The 17,554-nt window shown below is 37.6% G+C and overlaps 1 protein-coding gene across 4 annotated transcripts; it reads right to left on the bottom strand.

Annotated features, from left to right (window-relative positions):
• Positions 1–3,367: 3,367 nt before the first annotated feature.
• Positions 3,368–17,283, bottom strand: LOC107782929 (protein LONG AFTER FAR-RED 3). Of its 4 annotated transcripts, none has more exons than XM_016603875.2 (15): positions 17,083–17,279; positions 16,841–16,986; positions 15,382–15,483; positions 14,492–14,564; positions 13,123–13,229; positions 12,915–13,038; positions 9,040–9,234; positions 7,544–7,629; positions 6,581–6,688; positions 6,363–6,458; positions 6,178–6,276; positions 5,973–6,047; positions 4,839–4,970; positions 4,627–4,742; positions 3,368–3,767 (listed from the first exon to the last, which is right to left on the bottom strand). In XM_016603875.2, exons 1-15 carry the CDS (start codon positions 17,180–17,182, stop codon positions 3,569–3,571), a joined length of 1,758 nt encoding a protein of 585 aa, XP_016459361.1. In that variant the 5' UTR covers positions 17,183–17,279; the 3' UTR covers positions 3,368–3,568. The 4 variants fall into 4 exon arrangements, with proteins under 4 accessions (XP_016459361.1, XP_016459360.1, XP_075109582.1 ...); XM_016603874.2 differs by having other exon boundaries at positions 16,841–16,992; positions 17,083–17,277; XM_075253481.1 differs by having other exon boundaries at positions 4,627–4,970; positions 17,083–17,283.
• Positions 17,284–17,554: the final 271 nt, after the last annotated feature.

Here is a 17,554-nt window from a genome sequence, read left to right as displayed (position 1 = left end):
TTAATCTAAATCCTCTTTTATTTTGTCTATTACTTTCTCTTTGCGTTCTGTTCTTTCTCATGCTAGTGTGCACATATGTGGTATGAGTTAGCTTGGCTGGACTTTTTTGTGCTTTTATTCTTTTTAATGATGCCAAAAGGGTAAAAAAGATTAATATGGACTCAGGGGGAATCACATTGGGGAACTGGTTCTTTATATATAAATTGATTGAAAAAATATTAAGGCATCGTCTCAGGGGGAACTCTTTGACACTGCTCTCTGCTACCTTAATTCTGATCTTATAACTGTTTAAGTTTGTCATCATCAAAAATGGGAAAATTGATAGATCTTAAATACTCTTGCCTTGTGTTTTGATGATCTAACAAACTTACTGATAAGAACCAGATAGGGAACCTGACCTACTTAGATTGCTGCAAACTTAAACGAATTCTAGCTAAGGATGAACTGCTACAGATTCAGGAGCTAGGAACCAATCAAGGACCTGGTGCTCCTATGGTTCCTATGTAGTAGTACAAAGTCATGTGGACACAACTGGAACTGAAGTGACTGACGGCACTATTTCTGCCGCACTGTAATACATTGTCAACCCATTCACTCTTTGACCAAACAAAGCACTCACATCACCTTAAGTGATGTGATCAAGATGTACCCGATGAAGCTTCATACAAAGACATCACTGGAAGGTTTCTGTTTCTCATTCAAGCTTTTGCAAAAATAGAAAACTCATCATCCTCTCAAGCTTGAAGAATAAGGTTGAACGCTACTATGGACCAGTTCTTAAAAGATTGATTGTTGTTATCCTAATTGAGTTGTAACCTTGTTGTTGTACTTACTATATCTCATAAATCACTTACTTAGAAGCATACTGATTAGGAGTCCTCTTATAAATCCTCAAACTCACTGATTTTAGGTTGTGGCTAGATTTAGTCATAAAGAAAAGTCTTTGTAATCGTAGTGTTGCAAAGTAGCTTGGGGTGATAGCACCACAAGTTAGAAAAAGCCTTTGTAACTAGGATAGTCACAAAGTGGCTTGTGGTAAAGGTACCACAAGTTAGTTGAGTAAATCCTTTGCAATTGGAAGTATTGTAAAGTGGCTTGTAATAGGTAAGATTACAAGTTAGTAAAGTTAAAAGCCTACAGGTGTAGGTCATGGTTTTTTGATCCCCTTGTGTGGGATTTTTCCACGTAAAAATCCTCTGCCTCATTTACTTACTGCTTTACTAAGTGCTCTCAGCAGAAACTTGAAGAGGACCAAGTACTCTAACACTTGGTAGACCCATACAAACTATCACTTTGGCTAATCCCAAAGTGGGCACCCGCAAGCAAACCTTCTCCAAAACCACTCTGGAAGAATGTGAGTGTGTAGAAAAGTTTGGTGGAAGTACCTCGACCATTTCTCAGCTGATCAATGCTCAAAATGTTGCTACCAAAGAGATCAGGAGGTTGAGGGCTCAGAATGTCATACTGGAAACTCAGCTTAGTCAAGCTGTTGGGGCACATGGTTCTGTTAATTCCACCAATGAAGAAGTTTCTCGCTTGGTCAAGGAAAATGATGAGCTTCGCGTAAAACTGCTTGAAGAGCAGCTGTCTGCAAATGCCCGTATGGACTTGGTTCTCAAAACCCTTGCTGCCTCCTTCTCCAAGTCTCCCTCTTCTGCTGCCCCTTAGAAACCTCTCAGTGACCAGTTGTCTTCTGTTATAATGTTTTGTGGCTGTTGTTTTTCTTTTTGTTTGTTTTTTTTGTGATGGCATGTTGGATTTCACTGTTACTGCTCCTGTTTAATCAGTCCACTTTCATATCAATGAAACAGCTCTTCTTTTTGCTTGTACAATGTTGTTTTCCTTTTGCTTCTCTTTTCTGTCATGTTGTGTGCACCTATGTGGCATGAGTTGGTTATGTTAGACTTCATTATGTTGTTTGCCTGCTTGTGTATTTTTAATGATGCCAAAAGCGGGAAGTATAGTATAATGGAATGGAAATGACGTCAGGGGATCTGATTAAGGGGGAAGCAAAAAGTCAGGGGGAACTTGTGAAGTTCCTGTTATCCCACCTGGTTATTTCTGCTCTAAATAAATGTTATCAATGTCTAAGTTTGTCATCATCAAAAAAGGGGAAATTGATTGGTTTTCAATGTCTTTGCCTTATGTTTTGATGATCTAACAAACTTACTGTTAAGAACCAGATAGGGAACCTGACACACTTGGTACACATTACAAAAGAACGAAGTCCAGCCTGAACTCCAGCTAATGTGAACTGCTGCAAATAAAGAGAAAAGAGGAACAAGACTAGGACCTGATCCCTAGATGTTCTCTGATAGAAGTACAAGTCAACTATACATCTGGAAAGCAACTGCAGAAAGTAACTGTCTACAACTATACATGCGACAGTGCAGCAGTCTCTTCCCATTGGGAAGAGGCGTGCACCAACCAAGATTTTGACATCATCCTTGGGATGTCTTTGGTAGTATAACAACATGGTGCAAGGCACAAGATATTCACTTGAGCATTTAGTGATATTCTCTCAAGCAATTAAAGATCTGATCCAGCATTGAAGTCACAACTGTTGCAAGAACAAGAAGACAACTCCACTAAGGATCAGTTCCACAATGAGTCTATGTGTATCCGTAGTTGAGTTGTAATCTTGCTGTTTGTTCTTCATTGTAATTCCTATCTTGCTTTCTTAGAAGCTTTGTTTTAGGAAACTCAAAATCATAAACTTTCTGAGTTTGTGTTGCGCCTTGAGTTAGTCATAAGTTAAAGTCTTTGTAACTAGTGAGTGACAAAGTGGCTAGTGATAAGTGTATCACAAGTTAGTTGAGTTGAAGTCTTTGTAATATAGTCATTACAAAGTGGCTTGTAATAGTGTATTTACAAGTTAGTGAAGTTGAAAGCTTACAAGTGTAGGTCGTGGTTTTTGTCCCCTTGAATTAGGATTTTTCCACGTTAAAATCCCGTGTCTCATTTACTTACTGTTTAATTAGGAAGAAAGGGTAAAAATATCTTTTCATATTAATTTTAATAGAGTAGTGGCTATTTTTACTCAACATTAGAATTGTTGGATAAAAAATAAATACCACCTTAAATAGTGGCTACCCCACGCCATCTCTACAATTCTATGTTGACCAAGTAATTACTCGGCCAGACAAACATACCAAAATGTATAATTACACTCAATTACATCCGAATCTAACTCCTAAGTGGCTTTCCCAACAAGCTCTTAAATTGCGCACTCTGAGCCTCATCGCACACAATACATAAATGCCACTCAATGGGCATCGACATACTTATCACGTCCGTTCATATCATAAACATTCTTGAAAATTTTGCAACACTACCACTTATGATTCCAGAAGCACTTACGCAAGAGTTGAAAAGGAAAAACATTCGCTTTCATTACATAAAAGCCACAGAATATTCACAAATCAAATTCACACTCCTGTCTACTAACAGTTTTAGGACTCGTAATAAAAGCGAAGCCAAGTTCAATAAATAGCATATCGTGCTTCTTGGCTGGCACAATGGCTTCCATTTTATGTGTTCCTTTAAGCATAATTATCATATCCCTGTTCTATTCACTTTTATCCTCAGGTCTTATGGAGTAAGCCTTGAAGCCACCAACATATGTTGCCTCAACATTAGCAAAAACTTCAGTTGCAAAGTCTTCCCATGAGTTAGTTGACAAAACGACAAAATCCGCATATTTTCCCGGAGACAATGATCCAACATATTTATCAAGAAAACAAGCATGAGCAGCCGAAATGGTGTACCTGCCAGAGAAAAATAAGCTAGGATAGATAACTGAATTTTAAAGACATACTTTTAAGGGGAAAAAACTCACGGAATTAGAATAAACCACATGACGGATACAAGTTATTTCTGTTACGCTGACTTAGGTCACCAGATGAAGATAAGACAAAATAAGAGATATTGGGAAACGTGCCAGGATATTAGAATATTAACTTGGGGAAGGAAATGGTAAATGAACTGGTGGTATTTGGCAAGCTTGGATGTACCTTGACTATTCAACTGGGTGCCTAGTACCTCCCACCAGTACAAGTATCGGGTAACTGTACTCACCAAGGCTTAGGCCGATAGGAAAAACCACTTGGTTTTTTTTTTGACTCCGCTGGCATTTGAACCTTGGTCTCCAAGGTTTGAACTCATTTTATTGAATACTGACCAATAGGTCACACTCTTGGGTGCAAAGAATGAATTGCATTTTGCATTTTGCATTTCGACGTAACAATTCAACAAATGACTTAGTCGAGCATGTGGCATTGGCTTAACCGACTACTGTATCTTCTAAGAAGATATATATCTTATCACAATGTAATTATTATGAAATGAGACCTTAGCTGTAACTTATTGTTACAATTAATCATTTTAATCATCAAGCTGAATTCAGATGGACTAGAGAGCTGAACAAATAGCAGCAGATTAGTATAGTTTACTATGATGTTGATTTTCCCCCTGTTGATCAGTAAATATCGCTTCTCACTGGTCAACTACCACTTGAAAGAGTTCCAGGTTCACACAGAAAACACCGTGGATTTGCTACATAATGAGTAGATAAGAACGGACTACTGAAACAATCAATGAGTCAAACAGAACAATAGCGTGACTTACGCATTTAATGCATCTTTGAGACACAAGCACTCTGATGGAATCCAAGCCTTTTCCCAACCAGGAGGTACTCTCTTCATCGATGTCCTAATGCTTTTCAAAGGATTAATATCTGCTACCTGAAAAAGACAGCAAAAGAAACACATGACAAAAGAATTAACAGGAAATCGAGTACTGACAGAAACATAAAGAGATGAAATCCAGAAATCACATACCGGCCAATCCGAGCCAAATGCCAATTGTGCATTCTTAGTCAAGAGTGACTTGAATAGATAAGATCCTCTTTCAGCCCTTTCACACCCAAGTTTTTTAGATGCAGAATCAGCATCATCCAATAAGTGATCTGGCTGTTATGATTTGCATTTTGTTATACAATTTTATGTTGAGACATCTTGAAAAACTTAGAAATTGATATGACAAGCTCAATGCCGAAAAAAAATGGAAACTGTGGGAAGAGCGTGTGGCAAGAATATTGCAAGAAAATGTCAAGGGAAAAACATCGCCTGCAGGCCAAAAATGAAAATGATTGAAGATATCACCCTACATAGTTTTCCAATTTAAAGTCAAAACTAATTTGGAGGGATGCTTACGTTCGAGTCAAGACTTTACATTAAGAGAGACATGGATTTTTCGAGTGAACTCTCATTTCACAAGATCCAACGATGGCTTGAGATTATGATCAGAAATCGATGCAATACAATCTACATCCTCCAAGAATCTTCCATTGCAGAAGAAAGATGTTTGTACTCTGATTTTGAAATAGCTGGTCAAATTGGACTACATTAATAGGTTAGAGAATTGACAGAAGTCTCTAATTTTGATTGAGATCAATGCTCCCCGACCCATCGTTGCTTTAACTTACTGGGAAAATAGATTAGGGAATTTGAATGACATAACCAGTTTGTTTTCCTAAATTAATGGTATGGTCTTATCCAATGATTACGAAAATTTTTATTGCTTATATAAAAAATTCTTCCACTATTGGTTATAGCTTTAGCATGAGATCCTAGTCCTATAATTAATTAAAATATATCTTTGTAATTAAAAAGGTTCCAAGAAAGGTGCTCGCCGGATTTATCAAGAGCTTCCTGGAAACCTAGAGCAGCCTCAGATTTCTAAAACATAACAACAGCAATATAGTGATGATCTTAGAGGAAGTTGTAGATAACTCATTAGTCCTGGCATCTTGCATATATTTTACAAATAGATTTGAATGTCAAAGTATCTAGACGTTTAATCTTTGGCGTGCATTAAAAGCATACTGCTCAAATCCTCCAAATTATTATATGTATGAACAGAATTAGTCTCAATAGAAAAGAAAGAGGTACAACAACCATCTGAAAAATAACCTGCACTGAAGCAACTACAGATTGTTCACCAAAACGAGCCACTGTTCCTGGGGCCAAATGTTGAGCATGCTCAATCTGTGAAGCAATAGTTGAATATTTAGAAATTACTTGTCCTTGAAGAAATAACTGACCTAATAAAATCAACCAACAAAGAGAGTTTTAATTGATTGATAAATATATTAATTTCCAGAGCAGTTGGATATACCCTAAATCGTCGGTCTCTAATTTGTTTGTCAGAGGCCACAGAAGCATACATATCCAATATCAAGTCATTAGCTCTGTCACCTATAGCATGGATGCTAACCTGAAATGTAAATTGTAGCCCATAAGACTAGTGATTTTTTGCAACTTCAGAAGAGACGAAATGGTTGATAAAAATAGAAAAAGCACCTGAAGGCCAGATTTATCTGAAGAAAAAGTCATGTTGTATAGACTATCCAGATCCACTACTTGTAGCCCATAATTGTTTAGATCATCAGCATATGGCTACAAGAGACACGACAGATATCAGAACACTAAACATAATGGACCCCCCCCCCCCCGGGTCCCCTGTTACTAGTTTGTGGTTTAAAGAGGCTCTCCGAAACCAGAAAGCATCTTATTCTTACCTCATGAAAGAATGCACTGTTAGACCCTAGAGATCCATCAGCAAAAGCCTTGACACCGCCTAAATAAATCCATTGGCTCAGCACGCGGCCTGACTTGCTCATAAGATCCTGAGTACCAATACAAGATTGAAAAAGTCCAAGTGTAGTAAAAGTGCATTTAAGGAGATATGCAACATAACCCACTGCAGCTAGAATAAGAATGACCACAGAATCTTATGTAAGGGCCAACTCTAGGAAAAAGATGTAAAACATTTCCCAAACGAAAGTTCATCAAAAACTCAAAAAAGCTGGTTGTTATTTGGGAAATCGCTAATATAGAAGGAGGCCATTGTTTGAAAATACCGGAAAGGATTTGAATTATTTTTTATTTTTTTTTGGAAAATAAGGATTAGAATCCTTATTATTGTGTAATTAAAAGTAGGAATTACTTTCCTTCCTTTCTAGGATTACTTGTAAATACTATTTAAACCCCAACATGCCTGAGGGAATAGTCCAAGCAATTCAATCCAAAATTTCTTCTTTCTATATTCTTTACATAGTATCAGAGCCAAGGATTTGAGTCCTATGTAAATCCCATGTATAATCTTGAAACAAATCTGGCGTACTTTTAACATTCAAGTTATACTTATGATATACTTTACTGATCCTACAAGTGTGAAGGAGAGGTGGGCGAGGAACTAGAAAAGACAATACAAAACTTTAGAACCTCGGAATCTTTTTACTCAGAAGATCTGCACCTTTCCATGTTTTTCTATATCCACGGACCAAGATAAGGTGCAGAGCAATCTGCAACATTAGCTTTCCCATTTCAGCTTCTAGTATATTCTTAAAGCAATTTTACATATTCTGAAGGGTAGGACATGAGTTCATGTCAGCTGGTTTGCCAAAAAATCAGATCTTCATATGCAAGGGAAAACTCAGAAAGACTGACAATTCAGTAAAGCAATGTCAGTCATGACATACCACTAACCGTGACCATGTCTCCATTGGAAAGAATAAGCAAATTCTGGTCATCATATTTCCGGATAAATCAGCCCATCTATATACATCTGCAATTATAAGGGAAGTGTTGACTAAGTTAGATAAATGTTCCACCTGTAGCTAGGGAATAACAAAATGAGCATGACAAATAGAGAAGCAGTTGAGGAAGATCTTCAGTGTTTAGCATTTGACCACCCAGCCCAGAGCCTGTTTAGCATTTGACCACCCAGCCCAGAGCCGTTCTTTATGGCCTATTGTTCTCAGCCCACAGCCCCCTTCAGACTCTCCTTCCCCTCCAAAAATTTGATGAAGTTTCTGATTAATTTTGGACGAAATGCAACTTCCACCGAAAGAGTGAGCAAGCAAACGACACAGAGAGTTTGGAGGGGGGGGGGGGGTGATACTGGAATATATGTCATTGCAGTTTTGTCTTAGACCTTAACTGATCTGATATTAACAGACACGTTCGTTTCCCTTCATTTCTTCTCTTGAAGTGTGTCACAAAATTTCCAATAACTGATTTGGTTCCCACGCTTCTGTCATAATCTTAGTCTAAGTTGCTCCGCCACGACAGTTTAGGTGCCGCACCCGTGTCGACATGACACTAGTATGGGTGTGGGTATGGGATCCGTACCGGATCTGGTCAAACAATTTTGGGTACTTTGACCCCGACGGTTGGAAAACTTCGAGACGAGATACAATTTGATTCAAGAAATAAGAACCAAAACTAGGGAAAATTTAAAGAAAATAGCATACCTTATCTAGGAAATCAATCCTTTACTTATCTACAACTTGAGAATAAAAAAGAAGTCTCCACTTTACAAGTTATACGTAAGTATTCCACAAATTTTCTCATAATTTAGAGATATTTTTATATTTTCGAATTATTTTTAGCCAGATTCCCGCACCCGTATCCGTACTAGGATCCATATCCACGAATCTTAGATTTTACATCTCGAAGGATCCGACCTCCAATCCACACCTGTGTCGGACACCCGCACCCCTGTCCGAGCAACTTAGATCTTAGTTACAATTTGCCAAGCAACTAAAACAATACAATCACGGCACATAAAATTGCCTATAGATTATACACTTACTGGCAACTTTCAGTGACGAGGCCTATGGATGCATAAAATCAACTTTATTCCCCCAATACCCCGTCCCTACATGGTTTATGGAGGAACCACACAAAAAACCTGGTCCATTGTGATACCTCAGGGTAGTGAAAGAGAAGGAAAACAAAATTTAGTTGTTAAGCTTGTTTTTTTACATGTTCAACAGACCAACTTCTAACTCCTAGTTGAAAAGCTAGAAAGTTGGTCCAATTTGCTCATCTCATCTCTGAACAAGTAATTTATCTTTGAAATGTTTAACGTTCCTGTAGTACAATTATAAAGAGGCATTATCCTTTCTAGTAAAGTAACCATAAGGAAAGTAAAGTGATTTTATTCCATCTTATTTCTGGTTGGAACTGAAACCTGAAAAGTCGTCCCACGGGTACTCAGGTGAAGACCCTGGAAAATATCTGCCAAAATCCACAACTGTTGTGACACCCCTCTTCAATGCATGGCTGCTAGCTCTTAACAGAGCTTCCCTCCTTTCATCAACTGAGGCTTCTGGGATGTGGGGAAGGACAAGCTTCATAGCAGAATCAATCAACAGGCCAGTAGGTTCTGCAATAACAAACTCCAAAAGGTAAGGATCTTCTCTAACTTCTTTGAGCATTTAAATTTAGCAAACTTCATTGAAGCTGGCGCAGTTGATCTGGGTACTTTTTTTTGGTAAGGCAGTTGATATGGGTACATTAAAGCATATTGATTCGAGAAGCACTGTTAATCATGATTATGTCCCCCAAGTTTTCAGTAATACATTTTGGTATGAACAAAAAGATAAAATCATACATGTATACATAATAAAATCATACATGTATACATAACTGAACAGCTTTAAGAGAATATTGAAAAAGATTGCAGGCATGCTTCAGAAGTATCAAAAATCACATTACATTGTGTTGAGTTGCAGAAAACACAGTCCGTCTAGTTCAAAGCATTGGCTATTTGAACCAAACACGGAAGCATCAAAAGTACATAGACCCATGTCCTCAAAGCTTAGTAAACTATAAGAAACTTAGACTGTGACAGGAAAAACATAACCTAGGTAAAGTTGAAACTAAACCTTGACACTTTCATGATACTGGCAATTAACAAAAAACCTCAAACTATTGACAGATTTTACGCACGACTCTACAAGGAAGATGAGAAAGATGTAAAGCGGAGGCCAGAATTAAAAGGGAGTGAAGATTCAGAATGTCAGTGGTTAGAGCGGGAGTTCTCAGAGTAGGAAGTTTGGAGGCAATTAGATGCTGTGCGGAGAACAAAGCCCCAAGTACGCATGGTTCCAAACATATTTTAAATCATTCTGCTACAAATTAAAGGACGTCATGAGTGCATTTAATTATTTCCATTCGGTAGAGAATTTGAAAGGAGCCTAAATGCATGTTTTATTGCACTTATATAGACGTAGAATGGGGAATTGAACATTCTTTAGACCCACAAGTCTATTGGATAAGAATTTCATAAATAAGCTTTCCTTTAGGCATAGATGCTATGATGACGACATCACGAAATACTTTGGTGGGAGGAAGACAATATTTTAAATGCAGGTTTAATTGCAAACCCATTTTAGTGGACTCCAAGATAAAAAGTAGGGAAGGGAAGGAAAGGATACTGTGCAAATTGAATCTGGAAAAGCCATATGACAATGTCAACGAGAACTTGTGGACTTTGCAATGGAAGACATGGGTTCGAGTAGAGATGGATACAATGGATCATCTTTACAAAGACTATTGTCTAATTCCTAGACTTGGTTGGAGAACTCATAGGTTTCTTTGAAAGTTCAGAGGGTCTACAACAAGGTGATCCTACATCAACATGTTCATTATGGTTAAGCACCAAACAAATAATAGAATAGAACAATTGTTGGAGGTTGCTTGAGGGAATTCACATTTCACACTACCAAACAAAGGGTAGATGGTCTAGTGATTAGCTCCAACACCTGAAGAAGCTGCTATGGTTTTAGATAGTTTTGAGCCTGAAAATAAATTTCCAACAGTGACGTACAGAACATTGAACATTTGGTAAAGGTTCTCAGTTGTAAGATTGGCTCTTTTTCGGAGTCTCAAACACACCATATGAATCTAGTGATGAGAAAGTCGAGAAGAGGCTAACAAGGTTACAGAAAAAAATATCTAACAAAGTCGAAAGAGACACTTATCAAGAGCACTAGTAGGTCAACACTGAGTAAGAGCACTCGATCCAGCATACAACATACTACTCATCTTTAGTATCATTATCGGGAATTGTTACAAAAAGATTAAAAATACTGTAGATAAACTTTTGTAGGATATAAATCGGCCAAGTTAGAAGTCATAAGGTGGAGAGGTTGATTGTGCTTCATCATCTAGTGAATTAGATAGCAACATCCTGTACAAAAGTTATAGGTTAGGGGGTTAAGGACGACGGTTGAACCCTCAGGGGTTGGCCTGGTGGCAATTGATTTGAGCCTTGGGGTTTGCTCCCTTTCAAGGTCTCAAGTTCGAAACCCATTGGATGCAAACAATTTCTGAGGGCCATCGGACTGGGTAAAACCTGAATTAACCGTGGTGCACTTGCGGAAAACTCCTTACCGAGGGTCTGTGCACCCCCGGGATTAGTCGGGGCTCGTAGAGACTCGGACACCCGGTGCAAATCAAATAAAGGACGACGGTTGTCTTACAGGGCTCTTAGGTAAAATGCATTTAGAGGTTTCGATAAGAAATATCATGCATTGTGGAGGACGGTATTTATCGACAAGTATAGAGTTTGAGTGGAATAGGAGGACTGACCAGATCACCCTACAGCACAATGTAACTCTTTTTTTTTTTTTTTTTTTTTGATGTAACTCTTTGGATGAAGACAATAAAAGTGTAGGGATTTTCGGATATGCTAGTTTTATAGGGCATGGAATTAGAATACTTTCTAAAACAAAAAGCTGCGGAGGAATGGAGCGATGATGTCCCTTTATTTGAAGCCTTCCATTCCAGTCCATCTTCACTATCCCAATTAGTAGAAGCCACTAATAGCCCAGTTTTGTGAACAGAGGTGGAATTGTATGGGACCTGATTTTAGGAGAAACCTGCAAGATTAGATAGGGAAGAGCTCAACAGCTTGCTTGGATCACTATACCAGCAAAGACTATTATTTATGGATAAACACAGACAGAAATGGAAAAACAGAAGGAATAGATCATCACATTTAAGCCGATCTAAGACATATTCGTTAAAGAAAGGCAGCCCGGTGCACGAAGCATCCCACGTTCATGCAGGGTTCGGGGAGAGGTCGCACACCAAGGGGGTGTGATGTAGGCCGCCTACCCTGATGCAAGCATCAGTGGCTGATTCCACGGCTCGAATCCGTGACCTATAGGTTACACGGAAACAACTTTACCATCGCTGCAGGGCTCCCCTTCAATGACATTCATAGAAGAAACATAGGGAATCCCCTCATTCTTCAATAGGGGTTCTTAAGGCACCTAGAGAAGTGTCTTTCTTCACTTTAACAAAGTCATGGAGCCACCCTAAAAGTTCAGCATTCGAGATGGAAAATTAACAATAGCTGATGTTTTATGTCAAGAAAGTGAAAGCGGAAGTCAATTTGTAATTGATTCGTCGCTCCGTTGCATACTGGCTATACTATATACTGTACAAGATGGTTGGAATTGAGTTGGTGATTTCAAAAACTATGAGAATAAGAGCATGGGAAGTAGTTCTTTTCATGTGGACACAAAACGAGAATAAGAGAGGAAGAAACAGCTTTTGAAGGAGTTCAAAATACCATTTGGACATATTAGTTGATTATTTTTCTTTTTTCGTGAACTGCAAATATGATGTTCCAATCACTCATGATGATTGAATGCTCTTCATAGAAATTCATGTTTTTGTGTAGGATTCTTTACTTCTGTGTACATTATAGGGTAAAAGAAAAAACATTTGCAAGGCAATATACGAATACACCATTTTAAAGAGTTCATCAACAGTAATCAATCTCCAAAGTTCTCATAAACAAAAGTATTTACGGGTAGCAATCTTAGTGGGACTAAGAGTTAGGTATAATTCGAAAAATAATTTGAGCCTTACTGGACAACACTTATAGCTGGAACCTTTAGGTGAAGCGGAAATAGTCTAGGCTCAAATCAGATCACATTTCCATTGACCAACCCAATTGTTGTTAGCAAGTGGCCAATGGCCATTTCACAAGTTTTGCATTGCTGAATAATTAAGAAGCAAAGTGATATATGAAGATGAAAAATGTATTACCCCCGTCATTATTTCTAATGATAGCTCCACCATTTGGATTCTCGTTGTTACGTGAAATACCAGCAAGTGTTAGAGCCAACGTATTAGCCAAACCCATATGACCATCCATCCTTGCTAACCAGACCTGCATGTGGAAATGCCAAATCTTAAACAACAGATTTATGTAATTTCTAAAGCGAAATAAAGTAATTTCGTGAAAATATCTTACTGGATTATGAGGAGTAACACTATCAATCCACGCGGCCATTGGCAAATCACCTCCCCAAATATCATTATTCCAACCACCACCCAGTAACCAAGAACCTTCTTTCACATCTATTAGAATTTCCAAAGAAAGACATGATAAAATTGATACTATTTAGTTTCAATTCAAGACAGCCAATACTATATATATTATTCATTCATTTTCCTTAGACAAAATCCTCAATGGACTTTCAGAATTTGAGCCTCTTCTTATTATAAGTGCATTCTTTTCTTTGTTAGCAGATGCCACACCCCAGAGGCATTGTAATTAACCATTTTCAATAAGTAAAAAAATTCGCTATTTTCAAAAGTAGAGGGAGAAAATCATCTCAAAGAAAGAAGAATGAATATGTTATTACCTTATAAAGATAGTTAATTTGTACTCTCTCCGTTTCAATTTATGTGAACCCGTTTGACTGGACACGGAGTTTAAGAAAAGAGAGAAGACTTTTGATCTTGTGGTGTAAAATGAGGCACATATATTTTGTGTGGCTATAAATCATTGTGTAAAGGTAAACTGTTTCCAAATAAGGAAAGGGGTCATTCTTTTTGGCACGGACTAAAAAGGAAATAGATTCACATAAATTGAAACGGAGGGAGTATTTGATAACCAAAAAGACAATCAATAGCATTGCTAAAATTTATAACAAACTGATAAGGGTATTTCATGTGACATCTGCTCCTTATAGATAAACTTTACCCAAAGTCACAACACATTACAAGCTAAACTGAGTGTGTGAAAGCATGAGCTAGTTTATGTTTCAGATGCAAATATGTAACTTTAGGTTTCTATTCAAAATTAGTAAGTACTTTTGTTATACTTATTTCACAGTGTCCTATTCTTAGTCACAAACATATACATCTATATGCCATTTGCCGGCTATCTTTATTATTTAGAGTCACCCTCTTCCAAACAGAGTCCAGAAGCAATCAGACACATGCTTTACAGCTTTAGCGTCTTTGATGCCTGAACTTAAGCACGGCCTAAGCAAAGCAGAGCGCCCAACCTATGGTACACCAAGTTTCAGGTCTTAAACGCTCCTTAATTGAGCTTTGAATAATACTCTTATTGTGGTAAATGCCATTGAAGCATACAGATATAAAACAAATGATATATCCCATTGCCACAAAAATTGTTATGAAATTAGCCCGTTTTCGAAGTTGTAATAAATGGGGAAGTAATTGAAAATGTTTGCTGCTGAGGAGGAATATACTATCTTTTTACCCAGTGACAAGAAAAGGGTTGATCTTGGTATCAGCCAAAGTAAGGACGGAGCATGCCAATGTGACAAACGCTATAGTTGTATGAGCAGCTCAGCAGACATAAAACTTACTTGCAACTGCTTTTCTAATTTTTTCCACAAAAAGATCTTTTGTATTTACTCCACGAAGCTCCACTCGTGCCATCTGCCGAAGTTAATAACAGGTTAAAGGAATACAATATTATACTTTAATTTGTAGAGGAACTACTATAATCAACTATTGGCATTTGAACTACAGAGAGTTGCAGGTTGATGGGTTTCAAAGAGAAGCCTAGATAAAATCAAACCAACAACATATGCAAAAATAAAAAGGTGAAATTTGAACTTATGCATGCTTTACTATATGAATAAAGCTTAGATGGAAAAACCTCCATGGCTACGATGATGCATTCAGTCTTCAATTGCAAAACATTTATAAGAAATGAATAAGCAGCAACCTTTCCCTCTTCATGTGGTATTTTATGGAAATCAAATCCAGCATTTAGCCTGTACCACTTCTATATCTGTAAAGCTGCTTATATTGCAGGCTTTTGTTATGATCTTTTCAGATTTTTGATACCAATTCCCCCCTCTTTACTCAATCTCCCATTTGATCAAGTGTAAAGATGTTCTTATTGTCATTCCAAAGAAAAATTGTTCTTAACTGGTCAATCCTTTACCCTACCTTGACAGGGATAGGGAACAAAGTCATGATAAGTGGGAAGCGAATTCAGTATGCTGTTAATCAAAACCACTCTTCCTACTGAGGACAGATATTCCTTTTTCCAGTTTGATAGTTTCTTTTTTCACTTTTTTAATGACCCCCTGCCGTATTTCAGGGGATTTATGCCCTGCACCCAATAGCATACCCCAGTATGAAGTATGTAATATTACCAACTCTGCAGCCAAACTTTGTCAAGAACCTAGTTAGATGATATGATTGACAATAAACACAGATATGAGATGGTAGGACTGCTGCAAACCTGTAATCCCCCAGGGATGAAGTGCACATGGGAATCAATAAATCCAGGGACCACAATCTTTCCATGTAGATTTAGCTCCTTAGTCAAAGTCCTTGCCAATTTCTGCATTCACATCTAACCTGAACATAAGCTCTGAGTATGGTATATACTTCACCAACTACTTGAATCTCCATATTGCATTTCTTTAACATTTGAGAAAAGATGAAGGGATAAATGAATTAGAAATCAAATATGCGCCAAGAAACTAAAAATATAAACTGCACTTCAATCCCGAGTTACTCTAAGATAGCTAAGGGACCTTCAGATCCTAATCGTACAGAAGTATTGAAAGATGTCACAAACACCGGCATGGATATATATTATTGGAACTCATTAATATGATCTCCAGATCTCGTGAAGGCATCAAATACATATCCAGAGGAAAGTTCATGAAATCAGTCAGTTGAAAAAGGCAATGAACATGATCAAACAGTAAACGTCTAGCTTCAAAACCAAAAGTGATACAATGGAATTGCGTTCAAGCTGCAATATAATCCCAAAGACTGCTTAGGCCTTGATTTAGGAGCAAAACCTGCATCGGTTCCAAGGACAGTAGACTATTAAGTGGAGCAAATGGCCTGAATAGTAGCACTTATTACTGCAATATATTTACCCATCCAAACCTTCTTAGTCATTTTAAATATCTCACCTAACATACAATACACCTTTGACCTTTGTTTCAGTTAATTTAAACACTTGCTAGCAACAAAAGGCAGTCTGTTTTATTACTTTAAAGAGAAAAGTGAGAACTGCTGCTACTTTATCTTAAACAATTACTCTCTCAATCACGAAATGCTAGCTCTTCCTACTTTCCTTGTCGAATTGCCCAAAAATGTGTCTATTTTAACCCTCAACACAAAGCTGTAATACTTTCCCAACATACAAAAATACTTTAACAACTGACTTTTGTTCTTCTCACCTCTCAGTACAACTTTATCCTTCTTTTTTTCTACAAGTGCAACTTTATATTTTATTCTGTTCTTCTATACTATAGAAAGTCAAATATAACAATGGAACATTTCAACTGTAGGATATGAATTTATCAACAACTCAGGAAAGCATAAGCAGGATATGAATTTATCAATTTGGGCTTAATAGGAAATTTGTGCAAATTAGTGGATTACATGTTTTATGTTTTCTAGCCCCCAAGGCTTTATTCTAATGGTAAAAGTGTCAGCTTGTGATGTATGGGTTAGGAGCAAGTACTCAATTCTGTCGCAAAAATCTGGTATTTAAGTGGAGACAGGCGCTTAGGCCCACGGGTTTGAACACTGCCCAAGTAGGGAAGGGTAGAGGGGCAGGTCGGGGCCCACATCCACTGAGTTTCAAACTGTGCACCACTGGCTTTAGGGATTTCTGGTCAATCCTATGATAATCCTAGAATAATGAAATCAAGTAAAACTGAAAAAAGAAAAAAGACCTTTATAGAAGAGTAGTTGCCAACGCGGAGAATTCTGCTATTGGAAATGGCCATAGAATCAGCAAAAGGGAGAGAGTCATCACTGGTGTAAATAGTCCCATTAGTCACTACCAAATCTGCAACTTCACTTGAACTTCTCCGCAAGTCTGCAACTAAGAAAATGAAATTTTATGAAGAGGAATCATTTGACTGTTCAAAATTGTACAAAGAATGAAGAAACACTAGTGTTTATAAGCAAGTACATTTCAAGTAATTGGCGTTGTTGTTGAGAAGAGGAAGTGAGGCTATGGAAAGAAGGACGACGATAACAGAAGCAGAGAGGGTAACCCAGAAAGTGTTCATTCTTTCTTCTTTGCCTTGCACAAATGCAGTGCTACTAATTAATGGTGAAAAGGGCGGAGGATAATGGTTTTATTTTTCTTTTGGCGCTATTATGGGTGTTTATCGGGCGGCCTTAACGGACGGGCTGGGATAACGGGTTCTTAGCGGGTTGGGAAAATGTGGGTTTTTAGGGCCTCTATGGATTCGGGCTTAGCGGGTTCGGGCGGGTCGAGCTCTAGTTATTATTTTTAAAATTAAATTTTATTTTTTTTATTCAATGTTATTGATAGTTAAGTATTTGCAAACTTTTAAGGGTTAGAATTAAACTTTGAAGTTTAAAGTTTACAGCTTGTTTGGATGGTTGTTACACATCGTTTCATAATGTATCGTATC

This window comes from Nicotiana tabacum, chromosome 5 (assembly GCF_000715075.1).
Source record: "Nicotiana tabacum cultivar K326 chromosome 5, ASM71507v2, whole genome shotgun sequence".
NCBI classification, from domain to species: domain Eukaryota; kingdom Viridiplantae; phylum Streptophyta; class Magnoliopsida; order Solanales; family Solanaceae; genus Nicotiana; species Nicotiana tabacum.
Note: the sequence above shows the minus strand (reverse complement) of the source record. Positions and strands in the feature narration are given on the sequence as shown.